Here is a 13,660-nt window from a genome sequence, read left to right as displayed (position 1 = left end):
GCGCTCCGCTCCCCGACGGCGCCAAGCCAAGCCACGCACTTCCTTCGTCCATCGTGTGTCGTCTACCTACTCACTTTCTTTTCCTCGACCGTCCTCAACCCCCAGCCCACGCCACTGCCACTGCTCGGGAACAAGCATGCCATTCCTCATGCCACAACCTATATAGAGTCACCAGCGATGGAGGAGGGTCCCAAAAGTCGGTCCGCCCACTCGAGCAACGCCGACCATCCCACCACTTCCACCACTTCCGAGAAGCACCCCGCCCCGTCCAACAACGATGCCGCCAACAAGAGGCGTCGCGGCCTAGGCGTCGTCACCCCCAACGCCTGCACCGAATGTCGCAAGAAGCGCGCAAAGGCATGTCCTCCGTCCGAACCCCCCCTTCCTGTGCTGTCTGACCGTGTCGCTGATTTTCTCTCTCCCTCTTCCAGTGCGACGGCCAGAGACCTTGCGGCCGATGCAGGGCGCAAAAGGACGTCGAATGCGTCTACGAGATCCCCGTGCGACAGTCCAAAGAAAACCTCCGAACCGAGATAGACCAGCTGCGACGCCAGCAGCGCCAGAATGACTCGGTCTTCTCCGCCCTCGTGCGACCCGAGCTGTGGGAGGAGGTCCTCACCCGCATGCGCGCCGGCCAGAGCGTCGAGAGCATATCCGAGTGGCTCGCCTCCGCCCGAAGCAACAACAGCATGTCCCAGTCCAGCTTTGGCCCGCCGCTGCCGCCGCCGCCGCAGTCCAAGCAGGGCGCCACCAGCGGCGTGACGCTCCCGCCCCTGGCTGACATGGGATACGCTGCACCGGGCCTGGGGCCTGGAGGCTTTGCGCCGCTGCCAAACGCCGGCGCCAGCCAGGCCAAGCAAGAGTATGACCACCACAGCCCCTGGGCCTTTTCCTCGCAGGACCAATCGCATTCCACCCGCAGCAATTCTCACCCCGACGTCATGCAGTGGACCGCCGACATGGCCCCCAACACGCGCGTCGGCTCCTGGCTGCAGACGCAGCAGTCTCCGGTCGAGGCGACGCGCCATCACGGCGTCGACCAGATCTTCGCGCCCATCCAGTCGCCCGAGATGAAGGTGCCGCCCGATACCTGGACCAACGTGACGACCGACACCAACCTCGTCCAGCATCTGCTCGCCCTGTACTTCTGCTGGGAATACCCAACCTTTGCCTCCCTCAGCAAGGAGCACTTCCTGAAGGACTTCCTCGACGGGAGGCACAGGTACTGCTCGCCCATCCTGGTGAACGCGCTGCTGGCCCTGGGCTGCCGCTTCTCGACGCAGCCCAACACGCGCGAGAACCCAGACGACCCCTACACATCCGGCGACCACTTCTTCAAGGAGGCCCTGCGGCTCATGTACCGCGAGAACAACCACCACAACCTGATGACGATCCAGGCGCTTGGCATCATGTCCATCCGCGAGGCCAGCTGCGGCCGCGACTCGGAGAGCTGGTACTACGCCGGCCAGAGCGTCCGGCTCGCCCTCGAGATGGGCCTGCACAAGGTCGACGACAACGGCGACGAGGACGAGTTGGCCGTCCAGGCCGCCACCTTCTGGGGCGCTTTCGCCCTCGACCACGCCTGGTCGCTGGCTACAGGCTCGCTGCCCCAGTGCTCCTGCTTTCCCCAGCTGCCGCCCAAGCCGGCCATCATCAACGACATCGAGTCGTCTCTGTGGGTTCCGTACACGGACGATGGTAAGTGCAAGCAGGCTCTCCTTAACCCTCCTCCCCCTTCTTCTTTTTTCCGGATTCTGAGACTCGTGTCAAACAGGCTCTGACATTTTAGGCGCTCCCCTCCAACGGTCTTGCGAGCAGCCGTCCAACGTGCGGTCCGTCTACAAGTGCTTCTGCGAGCTGAGCGAGCTGGTCCACCAGTCCCTCTACGTGCTGCACTCGCCGGGCCGGCCCGTGACGAGCCGCGACCTCCTCAACATATACACGCAGTACCTGAACTGGTACGACCGGATACCCGAGGTCCTGCGTCTCGGCCACAACTTTACTCCCGCCGTGCTCTTCGCGCACATGTACTACCACTTTGCCATCCTGCTCCTCTTCCGGCCCCTGATCAAGCTGCGCATCATCGGCTCCAGCATACTCCCGCGCGACGTCTGCTCCCAGGCCGCCGACGCCATCCAGGGCTTGCTGCGCTCGTATTCGCAGCTCTACACCCTCCGGCGCACGCCCTCCTTTGTGCCTTATTTCGTACTCACCTCCTCCATCATGCACCTGGCCATCGGCGCTTCATCACCCATCGCCACCTCACCGGCCGCTGCGTCCACCCCGTCCACGCCGAAGCCCGAGGGCGCCGAACAGCACCCGCACGGACACCCCTCGCGGCCAACGACATCCTCCAACAGCAGCGACGGCGGCGACGGCGGCGACTCCACGCCGGGTCGGAGCACCGCGTCGAGCACGGCGACGCTGAGCCCCCGGGTGACCGAGTCGCTCCGGCAGGGCATCTCGGACCTCGAAGAGATGGCGCCCTGCCACCACTTTGCCGAGCAGGCGCTGCATATTCTGCGGTACCTGGCTCGCAAGTGGCACATCGACATTGACCTGTCGAAGGATGGGGGCCCGTCGCAGGACGAGGTGGACAAGCTGGTGGGGCCCCAGACGAGCAGCCTCAACTTCTTCACGCCCAAGGTAGTGGAGAATGACTTCATCTGCGCGTGGGGCACACCCGGCGACTACGACGACGACAACGCGGGCGGGCCGGCCAAGACGGCCAAGGGGAGCGTGGCGCGGCGGCAGCAGGACATCGGGGAAGACATGCCGCAGGGGGTGGGCAAAGAAACGGGCGAGTCGAACACCCAAATGGATACGAGCGAGCATGCGGGCGGGGTCGAGGCCATGGAGGGCCCCGAGGCCACGGTGGGCGAGGCCGATGCGCTCGACAGGATGAAGGAGACGGCCGGGCCCGGAACGATGGGGACGTCGGCGAAGAATATCGAGAGTATGGAGAACCCGCTGTTCTGGCCGTTCCCGATGCAGGGGCGGCCGATTCTGGCGTCGGGGCCCAAGTTGCAGGAGGCGGGTTTTGCGCCGCTTTAGGGGGCGGCGAAGGCCCACGCTCGATGCATGGCGGGATGGGAGCTCTTGTCGACCTCGAACCCTTTTACTAGTGATGGCAGGCATGCTAGCGAGGGGTTAGGACGGGAAGACGGAACTTGACTGGGCATAATGCCAATTTTTGGTGTGCGAAGGCTTCTATATCTGATGGGGTCTTCTAGCCAGAGAAAACATGCGGGTTACAAATGCGAGCGGCGGACGAACCGTCATGGTGTCATGTGCGTGTCCTGGACGAGTGGATCTTTGCCTGGGCGAACTTGCGCTTGTGGGGGGATAGCATATGGACGATGCTGCTTGTTGGGTGGCAACATCTTGGCAGGTTGTTCTTCGAACTCGCTTACCTTGGCTACTCCCCCGTCTACGTCTACGATACAAGGAGGCTAAGGCCGGTTTTGAACAAGAGGGTGAAGGTGTGGGACGCATGTGTCGATATAGCTGGTGGTTGTTCCCGCTGATAATCTTGGAGGGGAGGGCGGGAGAGCGGGAGAAGTCCGAAGGGGGAATGAAAAGGAAGGGGAAAGGAGGGCGAGGGGAAGGGGATGATGTGTGTGTGTATCAAGAATTGAACTGAATGATGGATGGATGAAGAGGCGATACGATGTACGTACGTACATACATGGCTTAGGTATGCTATGCTATGTTGGTGTAAATAATTGACAAAGATACCCACCCAAATGAAATGGGAACGGACAACTTGCTTTGGCTATCAGTCTCTTGCTTCCTGCCATGGTGATGTATGGGATGCATGGAAGATCTGGGAACTGGTTGGGTCATGATGCATAGATGGCGGGTGAAACATGCCACCTATCGTGCCATGTATACCTGTATCAAAGCCCTCAAGCTGCGCTTTGACGACAATGGTGACGGTCAAGGCTACGTGCTTGCCGTAATTCAACGTAGATTCGGTGCCGTTTTGTCCACACCCCCGTCCATCCAACCGTTAATGGCTGGGAGGCTCCATGGGTGCTGGCTGAACTGAAAAGCCAACGCATAGTTCTCGAGTCGTAATCTGGCATCCATGGGTTGGCATACTGGGTCGAGTAGCTCGGGGGCGGCCACACCCCTTCGGATGGAAGTATGGATAGACGGGATATGTATGAAGCTTGAGTAAGCGAGCAGTCGACTCCCATGCGGGACACAAACCCCCTATGGAGTATAAGTATCTTCCCGCCCAGCTAGTTCCTAACATTGACAGCCCACTGGATTTGACATCGTTACTTTCGAGATTCTGTTCTACCGCGGCAGCGTAGCAACAGTACGATACGTAGATACATCCGAACCGAGCAGCTGGTAAACAAAACCAAACCCCCAGAAACTCGACGGCACTTCCACACAATGGCACAGAAAGACTTGCTTTTCCCCATTTACACTGGACTAACCCAAAGACAAAAGCCACCGGAGTCACAGAAAATCGAAGATGCATAATAATACGCAAGATTCTCGCAGCACGTCCATCTATATGTATGCATGGGTATGAATATATACGCAGAAACTCGAATTAGAAACAAAGAAACAAACAAAACAGATTATACGTATGTGCCCTGTCCTGTCCTACTCCCGTAACGCCCAGCCAATGATCTGATCAAACATCTCTAACTTTTAGGGAACGATCAAAAAACGAGGATGAGCGAACGAGCTATCCGGAGACTGAAGCTTCTCGACCAATCTCTTTCCCCGAGAAAACAAACAACACCCGTAAGGAGCCAGCCAGTAATGTGTGCCTGCCCTGCTTTGGTCCGAAACGTCAAGATTAATGTACAGCTTTTGCCCCCTCTCTCGCATCATGCGGGCCATTGAGAGAGACTGGTCATCTCTCCCTCTCCCAGCCAAGTCTTCTTTTCTCATTGCAGACTTATCGTGCCCAAATACCAGCAGAAAGCACACACACACAGATAACACACGCCCTCAACCCAACCCTCAATACTTTTTCGACGGGCTGCGGCTCTTGGTCGGGCTCCTGGCCCTGTGCTCCTTGCTCGGACTCCTCCGTCGTCCGGGCGTCTCGTACGGCGGCGGCAACAACTGGGGTCGAGCCATGCTCTCCGGCGACGCATCCGTGTCGGGCGTCTCGTCCTGGCCGTTCATCAGCGCGTACGATGAGCCGCCGCGGTGGGGTGTCCGGGGCGGGTAGTAGTAGTGGTGCTGCTGCGAATGTTGGCTGGTGGCAGCTTGCGAGTGCTGCGGGACGGCCGTCGTGAAGCTCGGGGGCGCCGACGTCTTGAACAGGGCCGCGCCGCTCGTGCAGAGGATCGTGGTGAGGATGAAGAAGGCGGCCTGCAAGAGATTGTTAACGGTAAGCAAGATATTGCTGGTCACGAGGAAGCCGACTGAACCTACCATGGTCTTCCAGTGCATCGACTCGAAAATGGTGTTGGCGATCTCGACCATGTTCCGGGCGCCGAAGCGGACGCTGTAGTTCTGGACGGGGTTCTGGTTCATGCAGATCTCCCATTCATCGCACAGCGCGGCCAGGGCCGGGAGGCGGCTCTCTCGCGGGAAGCAGCGGTTCTGTTCAAAGTTCCGTTGGCAGGCTACTATCTCGTCGGTGATGGAGGTGGTTTGGTCCTGGGAGATGAGCGACATTTCGTGGCGGAAGGCGCCGTAGATGTTGAAGAGGATCCAGAGGGCGAAGCCGAGGACGGAGGCGTTGAAGGCGAGGGTCAACCAGTAGCCGAGGATCTGGGGGGCCTGGGGGTGCTTGGAGATGGTGGACAGGAAGCTGGCGAACCAGCCCTTCTTGGCTTGGGCACGGCCGGCGACGCGCTGGCTTCGGGGCCCGTGGGGGTGCTCGTTGGGCTCGTAGGTGCTGTCGTCCGAGTCGGGGTCTTCCGACTCTTCCCACTCGTTAACATGTTTGTAGGGCAAGCGGTACCCGCTGATGTCCTTATCATCGTGACGTCTCTTGCGCTTACGTATCTTGTCGCGGTTGTGGCCGAACATGGTCCTGGGCGTGGCCATCTCGCCCTTGCCGGGGGATCGGCGGGTGGCCTGGTGCAGCAGGGACTTGGAGCGGGCGGGCGCGATGCTCATGTGGCGGAGGGAGCGGGAGTTGTCCTCGGGGGTGTCGGGCTCGTAGAGGTTGGAGTCGTCGGCGAAGGAGGCGTCGGCGTCGGTGGCGACGGGGCTGTCCTCGACCTCGGAGAGGGGGTCCATGTCGAACGGCTTCCGCGGCGTGGTGAAGGACGGGTTTCGCCAGGCGGGGGCGGTGGCGGTGCGTTGAAACGCCGGAGTAGCAGCCGGCGGCGCGTTGTAGTGATTAGAAGACGACGAAGCTTGCGCCTTGCTCGGGCTGTTGGTCTGCGTCGGCGCCGACAGGTTGGGGGTGCTGTTTGCGGCGAATGCGCCAGGGCGGGTGGCTCCAAAGGCCGTGTCTGTGGTGGGTTGGCCGGTTAGCAGCGGGGAGGACGAGGGCAATGGCAGTGCTGGAGCATCTGCAGCTTCGGGGTGCTCACTTGTCCTTTGGGCGTTTTGCAGAGGGCGAACAAATGGGCTGGTGGGATCCATCGGCCCTTGGTTGTTTTCGTAGGCCCAATCCATAGGCGACTCGTAGGTGCGCCGCTCCATGATGGTCGGAGCCGGCCAGCCGAAGAGAAAGAAAAATAGATCAGAGTGACAGCTATCTGCAGGTGTGTTGGTGTGTACCTGGCCGGTAATAGCGAACGGAGTAGTAGTTGGCGATGCGGCAGGGACTCGAGGACAGGACAGGACAGGACAGGCGAAGCGACGACGAGGGCGGGTATCCAAATGGGGGAGGAGGAGGAGGAGAAGGAGGATGCGATGCGGATGATGGGCTGTACCTGTAATAGGCAGAGAGAGATAGCTTATTCTGGGCCTTGGTCGGTAGGCACTGCTACCTACTCGACGGACAAAAAAGGGCACACAGACAGACAGTCTCAATCAGTAAATGAATCAATCAATCGTTAGGTTAGGTACTCCAGATAATCGCGGGTCTTCGGTCTGGCAGCGGGTATGGGCTACTAGGCGAGTAGGCCATGATTCAAATACCAAAATTCCTTGCTGAACAGTCTCTTTCTCTTTCTTGATCCTGCACGCACACCTCGGTCGATTGATGGGGTAACGCCCAGCCACAGTAAACAAAGACCGCCACGCCACGTCCGAGTCCAAGCTCCTCCGGTGGGGTTCAACTGCCAACGAGGCTGAACCAGTGCCAAGAAAGAGAATGAATTAGGCAAGCTAAGCGTTTTGCCTGCAGGCATGTCTGTCCTGCCGGTCCATTGCTGAAGGAGAAAGAAGGCGCCTCGACTTCAACATTTCTAACCTGCTTGCTTGTACGTGACCAGACCAGACCAGCAAAGGGCAAACAAGGCTGGCTGGAGACCGATCAAGACCATTAATCCATCAACCCATCCGACCACCACGCCCTTTGCCATTTTCTGGCCAACAACCACCTTTTCCATTTTCTTTTCATTGAGAGACGGAAAAGCCAGCATTCCGTCCACATTGATTTGTTGTTGCCAACTTTCTCCGGTGCAACAGCTGGACGCCTATCTCCGTTGCCAGGCCCAGCTTCTTCAAGTAATTTCGATCACAAGCCTTGGCTAAGGCTCTCTTCCTAATCTCGCCACCTTGATCCAACCAACCTCACCACTCTTTCTTCTGTCTCCTTGCTGCTATCACAACACACGCCCACCATGTCCGACATGGAGGATTCGCCCGCCGCCGCGGCCCCCGAGACCCTGCACGAGGAAGAGAAGGATGACCAGCAAAAGGAGCTGGGCGACTACGACGTCGAGGACGCCGGCGATTCCGACAAGGACTCGGACGCCCTGTCCGAAGTCGACGAGGACCAGTTCGACGACTACGACCCCGCCGCCGCCCAGATCGAAGAGAAGCCCGTCGAGATCGACGAGGACGTCGCCCGCACCCTCAAGGCCGGCAAGCGCAAGGGCCAGGCCGTCCGCAAGCCCAAGGAGGGCCGACGCGAGAAGAAGCGCTCCCGCGCCCAGGACGACAACGACGGCGCCGACGGCGAGATCCAGACCGGCAAGCGCCGCCGCGCCGGCCCCTCGGCCTCCGCCCGCAGCGAGCGCGAAGAGGCCGCGCCCCAGGAGGTGCCCGAGGAGAACCTGACGCCCGAGGAGCGCCGCAAGCGCGCCATCGAACGCGCCGCCGCCAAGGACGTCAAGAAGCCCTCGTCGCGCCGGAAGAAGAAGGATGAGATCGACCTCGAGAACGACCTGGCCGAGCGCATCGACGTCCTGTCCGGCACCATGGCCAAGGCCTGCGAGGCCGACAACAATGCCCGCCTCGCCGGCCAGCCCGCCAACAACAAGCTCCGCATCCTGCCCGAGGTCATGTCCCTGCTCAACAGCAACAACCAGCAGGACGCCATCGTCGACCCGGACCACAACTTCCTGCGCGCCGTCACCTGGTTCCTCGAGCCCCTGCCCGACGGCTCGCTCCCGGCCTACACCATCCAGCGCGACATCTTCAACGCCCTGTTGCGCCTGCCCATCGAGAAGGACTCCCTCAAGGCCAGCGGCCTCGGCAAGGTCGTCCTCTTCTACACCAAGAGCCGGAAGCCCGAGATCGGCATCAAGCGTATTGCCGAGCGGTTACTAGGCGACTGGAGCCGACCCATCCTGAACCGGACCGACGACTACAAGAAGCGCCACATCGAGACGCGTGACTTTGATTACCAGTACGTTTCCTTTGCTTCACTCACTCTGACCAAACATCAGCTAACATTTCCACCCACAGGGCCGCCAAGCTCCGCCAGACCGCCGGCTCCCAGTTCACCCTCTCGCAGCGCCCTGGCCCGCCCGCCACGCAACTGTCGCGCCGCGACGCCGAGCGCGAGCGGATCCTGGCGCAGCCCGACAAGGGCGGCAACCGCGCGCGCGTCGTGGGCCTGCCCTCGTCCTACAGCGTCGCACCCAAGAGCACCTTCACGACATCGCAGCAGTCCGGGCCCGAGTACCGCCCCATCGGCGCCAGCGGCGACGCCGCCTTCCGCAAGATCATGCTCAAGAACAAGGCCAAGAAGAAGTAGAGCAACCTCGGCCGCCTGCCCTCTTCGCAGACCCTCTGTGCTCGCCAGCGCGAGGCCGCGCTCGGCCTGGCCAAGGAGTTCAGAAGCAGGGGGTAAGGAAAGAAAAGGGACAAGATTGTATTGTGTGTTATGGTGTACCACTTCGTCGATTCTGGGGGAACTCTGGGGTTCGTTTGCGTTTTGCATTTGCATTGATGCCAGGCTGAGAGAGACAAGATGGTTCTGCAAACATTAGTAGGGGCGTTCATGGGCGTTTTTTTTTCTTTCTTCTTTTCCAGGAGGGGTTTTCCGTCTCGAACCTCGGTTGCGAAGTAAAGTGTACCAACGCACGTCACATACATTAGGTACACACACACACACACACACGCAATTAGAATGGTTTGATGTGCAGTTCTGATCTGCTTCCTTGCGCTACTCGTCCTCGTCGTCCAGGACTGGCTGGATGGCAAGGCGGACAGCGAAGCTCCCAAATTACAATATACAATAACTCAGAAGGCTCGCATACACCGTGGTTGGTGAGAAGCGATTAAAGCGACGGCGTCTCGTCATTGCTACTGGTGATACTATTACGCTCAAGTCTGGTTCGCGTAGAGAGAAAAGACCATGCGTGTTCTTGTTGCCCATGGGTTCGTACCCTCCTCATCCCAACCAGACTGATGCCATCTCCATGCATCTGTTCATTGTCATCACCCCTCTGCGACTTGGTACCAACCTGCCTACATCTCTATTTCCTCCCCAACGCCCCTATTCTACTTGCCTACACCGTACTCCGTATCCATCCCCTTCTCCTTTGCTTGGTGGTCATTCATTGACTCCAACACTTGAGATCATCCAAACCACCTACTCACTCACTGGACAACGGAGCCTCTCACGCATCTAAGCTTCACACAAACCTTTCCATGACACCACGAGATTGGCACATATGTAGCTAGCTCCCCAAAGTTTCTTGAATGTAGTCTGCACCACTCCGCTTTGCTTTGTTGAGGTCTCTCATTTCTACCTACCTAAAAAGCTTTCTTGCCTTTCGCATCATGCCACGCTATACCATCCATTCCCATCCATGCCTTCTTATACTCAAATCAAAAACGCTTTCGTCTTCTTCTCCTTTTTTTCCATGGGTCGGGCAGTTGCTTGCTTCCAGCTTCCTCGTCTGGAAGCAAGACAACGAGGTATTGTATGTATGTTGTCATGATATGGATGCACATTAACGGTTGGTTGTTCTATGGCAAGATCGCTAAATGCACCAAGAGCCAGCCATTGTTTTTCTCTCTTTATCTTGTCCTTCGTCTTTCTCTCTCCTCGCTGAGCCGTCGATAGATTGCTTCTTCCAGGACGCTCCAATCGTCGTCGGTCGAATAGGCTGCTTCGTCGGGTTCTTCTTCATCTTCCTCCTCCTCAGCAAGTAGCCTACCTCTCAGATAAGCCACTAGCTCATCTCTCAGATCATAGAAGCCCAGGGTAGCCCAGGCTGGATAGCCGAATCCAAAGCCACCCCGCTGTCCCTGTTGTGAGTTCCCTCCAGGTGGGCGGCCCCAGGAGGACCTCCAGGAGGAGGTGGGTTTGTAGGAGGGCCTCCAGGAGGGGGATTTCCAGGAGGTGCGTAGCCGGGAGGTGCGTTGACGAAAGGAGGGCTTCCAGAAAGGGGGGATCCGGAAGATACACGCTAGCGAGCCTTCTTAACCTCCGTAGCCCAACCCTCGATCCCCTCGCCCCGGCTTCCGGGCACCAGGCTGTTCAGTTTCACCTCCTCCATGCCGGGTGTGTCATTGAGCCACGGGTGGTTAGCCATGCCGCCGGCGTTGGCCCGCTTCTCGGGCAGGAGCTCGAGCATGGGCAGCAGGAAGTCGGCCACCTGGCTGGGCTGGTACTCGAGGGCCGGCGTGGTCTCCTCGTCGGGGGCGTCGTCGTTTTCGGCAGCCTCCTTGGCCAGCTTGCGCTCGCGCTCTTCGCGCTCCTTGGGTGTCAGGTCCTTGGAGTCCTTGTAATGATACTTCTCCCTCAGGACATCCGGTAGCGCCCAGTGTCGTAACCGGTGAATGTTGCGGAGCTCGCCTCTCTTATTGAATATCTCCTGGGACCAGCGGCCTTGTTTCCACAGGTCCTTGGGGAAGGGCCCCAGAAGCTCGATGATCTGAGCAATGTGGTCGTCGTCCTTGCCGTACTTGGTGCCTGACTGGGGGTCAAACAAGTAATCGCCGGTAATGAGTTCAAACACCTGCATCCGAAAGTTAGCCCACCACCGTCTTGTTCCCACTGGCGGACAGAGCACAGCCAGCCAGCCATCAGCAGATACGCACCATGCAAGCCATACTCCACACATCTGTGCTGGCGCCCCCATTTTCCTCCCAGAATGACCTCCGGGGACCGGTACTGCCGGGTCTGGATATCGTTTGTGAAGTGGTGCGAGACCCAGCAGGCGTTGCCGAGATCTGCAATCTTGACGTTGATGATGGGGCCCTTGCGTTTCCTCTTCTTCTTGTCGGGGCTCGAACTGCCTCCCGAGGCGGATTTGTCGAGGGATATGCCCGAGACCTCCTTGCTAAGGATGTCACTGCAGAACGCACCTGTTAGCCTATTGACCCGCGCCAAGAACATACAGAGACACATCTCCACCCGATGTCATCATCGAAGAGGGGGAGGCACAGGAACAACTTACGCAGTCTTCTCCCTTTGACCCGACTTCTCGCTGGGGCTCTTGTTGTCCGACGTAGCGGCAGCGCCTGTTACGAGTTACCGTTAGCATCATCATCCTCACTCATAACGTACGGCGCGTCCGTGCCACAGGAACGGCGTGCGCCGCCACGCAAAGCAAGCGACCGGGGGCTGGCTGCTAGTGTGTGTGCTAGAAGGGTTTGTTTGTGCTTTATTGCGGGGGCGGGGCGGGGCACAACTCACTGTCTTGCATCATGGCATTGAGGCTGGTCTGCGACTTCTGCGAGGGGAACATGTTGTCGCGGTTGAAGGAGGCGTTGAGGGGCGAGGGCAGAGGCTGGCTGCCGGTTATCAGGGTCCGTCTCCTGCGGCGGCCGTTTCTGTGATTCTCCTTGTCGGCCGAGTTGTCGCTCTTGACCACCTTCTTCACCACCTGCTCGACATCGCCGATCTCGATCAGGACGTTTTCGGGCTTGAGATCTGTGTGGATGATGCCGCATTCGCGGTGTAGATAGTCGAGTCCCATCAGAACCTGCTTTGTGATCTGCACCACCAGGTCGCGGGGAATGCCGCGGTGCTGCCACTTCTTGATGAGCCCCAGCAGGTTCTCGCCCAAGACCTCAAAGACCATGCAGACGTGCACGCCGTTGGGGCCCTTGTGCTCGAAGGAGTCGAGCAGGCTGACAACGTATTTCCGGCCGGGGTGGTTCGGGTTCGCCTGGACGATCTTCTGGAGCAGCTTGATCTCGTCGATGGCCGTCTCGGTGTAGTGGCTCGCCGATCGCACGACCTTCAAGGCGACGTGGTTCCCCGAGTTGTTGTCCCTCGACAGCCAAACTGTAGAGAAATGGCCCCATCCCAGCTTTCGCACCACTGTGTATTTTCCGTCCTTGAACTTCTCGCCAATCTGCACGGGGTGGTACCCGCCTTTGCAGTAGTCTTCGGAGTCTTCCTCGTCGGCGGTGTTCTCGGCAGCGTCTTCGGGCCCCGACGAAGAGGTGGGGGAATGTTGGTTCATGGCCTGCGACAGGTGCGGTGGTCTAAGAGAAAACGCCATGGTCAGCAGGGTCGTCCAGAACGACGTCGGCGACTAAAATGATGTTGGTTTGGACAGGGCAGATGCAATGCGCACAAGTCCAGCAGGGCTGAGAAGGCAGTAGTACATAAGAGCGCAATACGAGCGCAGGTGGCGAGGGACAGAGGCAAAGCCGGCGGCATGCACGTGGGCTGGGCGCGTAATTGGGCAGACAGAAGAAGAAGAGGAGGGACTTGGATGCGGTGGTGGATTGATTGAATTGACTTCACTCAACCAAGGTCAACGACAAATGCAAGGGCGGGCGACCAAAAAAAAAACTTGGACGTCCAGCAGCAGCAGCAGCAGCAGTAGCAGTAGCAGCAGCAACAGTAACAGCAGTAGCAGCAGCAGCCGCAGCAGCAGAAACAGAAGCAGAAGCAGAAGCAGAAGCAGAAGCAGAAGCAGCGGCCGTACTTTGAGCTTATGGACTTTTTGGTCGCCGGAGGAGGTTTGGCTTTTGGGGGTCCGAATAGTCCAAAAACCGCCATCCAAGCGCCCGCCCGCCCGCACTTGAGGCCGACCAAGGCAGGGCGCGCGATATGACCTCAAGGACAAGGCAAGTAAATCAGGCCCAGTCCAGTCCGCAGCCCGCCAGCCGACAGCACTAGCTGCGCCGGGAGAAAACTCGACACAAACTGCGAGAGGAATAGGAAACGGGAAATTCGGATCGCAAAGGGAAATAAAATTGATTGACCTTTTCTTGGTGTTCATCATGGTTATGGCAGTTTTGGGGTTTCTTGTCCAGTCGTCCCTTTTTTTTTCTTTCTCCCTTGCTCTCTTTGGCACGGGGGTATGGGTTGCGGTTATATGGCGATGTCCCACAGCTTGTTGGAACGGTTTAGGCAGGC

General features: G+C 58.8%; 4 protein-coding genes across 4 annotated transcripts; 2 read left to right on the top strand and 2 right to left on the bottom strand.

Annotated features, from left to right (window-relative positions):
- Positions 1 to 177: 177 nt before the first annotated feature.
- Positions 178 to 3,054, top strand: PG986_010365 (uncharacterized protein; the record flags this gene model as incomplete). Its single annotated transcript, XM_066846587.1, has 3 exons — positions 178 to 387; positions 432 to 1,698; positions 1,775 to 3,054. The coding sequence occupies 3 exons, from the start codon at positions 178 to 180 to the stop codon at positions 3,052 to 3,054; spliced, it is 2,757 nt and encodes a 918-aa protein (XP_066696078.1).
- Positions 3,055 to 4,989: 1,935 nt separating this feature from the next.
- On the bottom strand, positions 4,990 to 6,636 carry PG986_010364 (uncharacterized protein; the record flags this gene model as incomplete). The annotated part of the gene is made up of 1 exon (XM_066846586.1): positions 4,990 to 6,636. The coding sequence occupies one exon, from the start codon at positions 6,634 to 6,636 to the stop codon at positions 4,990 to 4,992; it is 1,647 nt and encodes a 548-aa protein (XP_066696077.1).
- Positions 6,637 to 7,724: 1,088 nt separating this feature from the next.
- Positions 7,725 to 9,085, top strand: PG986_010363 (Transcription factor iws1; the record flags this gene model as incomplete). Its single annotated transcript, XM_066846585.1, has 2 exons — positions 7,725 to 8,734; positions 8,794 to 9,085. 2 exons carry the CDS (start codon positions 7,725 to 7,727, stop codon positions 9,083 to 9,085), a joined length of 1,302 nt encoding a protein of 433 aa, XP_066696076.1.
- Positions 9,086 to 10,748: 1,663 nt separating this feature from the next.
- Positions 10,749 to 12,794, bottom strand: PG986_010362 (Serine protein kinase; the record flags this gene model as incomplete). The annotated part of the gene is made up of 4 exons (XM_066846584.1): positions 10,749 to 11,338; positions 11,383 to 11,636; positions 11,742 to 11,805; positions 11,981 to 12,794. The coding sequence occupies 4 exons, from the start codon at positions 12,792 to 12,794 to the stop codon at positions 10,749 to 10,751; spliced, it is 1,722 nt and encodes a 573-aa protein (XP_066696075.1).
- Between the last annotated feature and the right edge of the window lie 866 nt (positions 12,795 to 13,660).

Source organism: Apiospora aurea, assembly GCF_038362705.1.
Source record: "Apiospora aurea strain CBS 24483 chromosome Unknown utg000007l_segment0_segment0, whole genome shotgun sequence".
Taxonomy (NCBI): Eukaryota; Fungi; Ascomycota; class Sordariomycetes; order Amphisphaeriales; family Apiosporaceae; genus Apiospora; species Apiospora aurea.
This window is presented reverse-complemented; position numbering and strand designations above follow the sequence as displayed.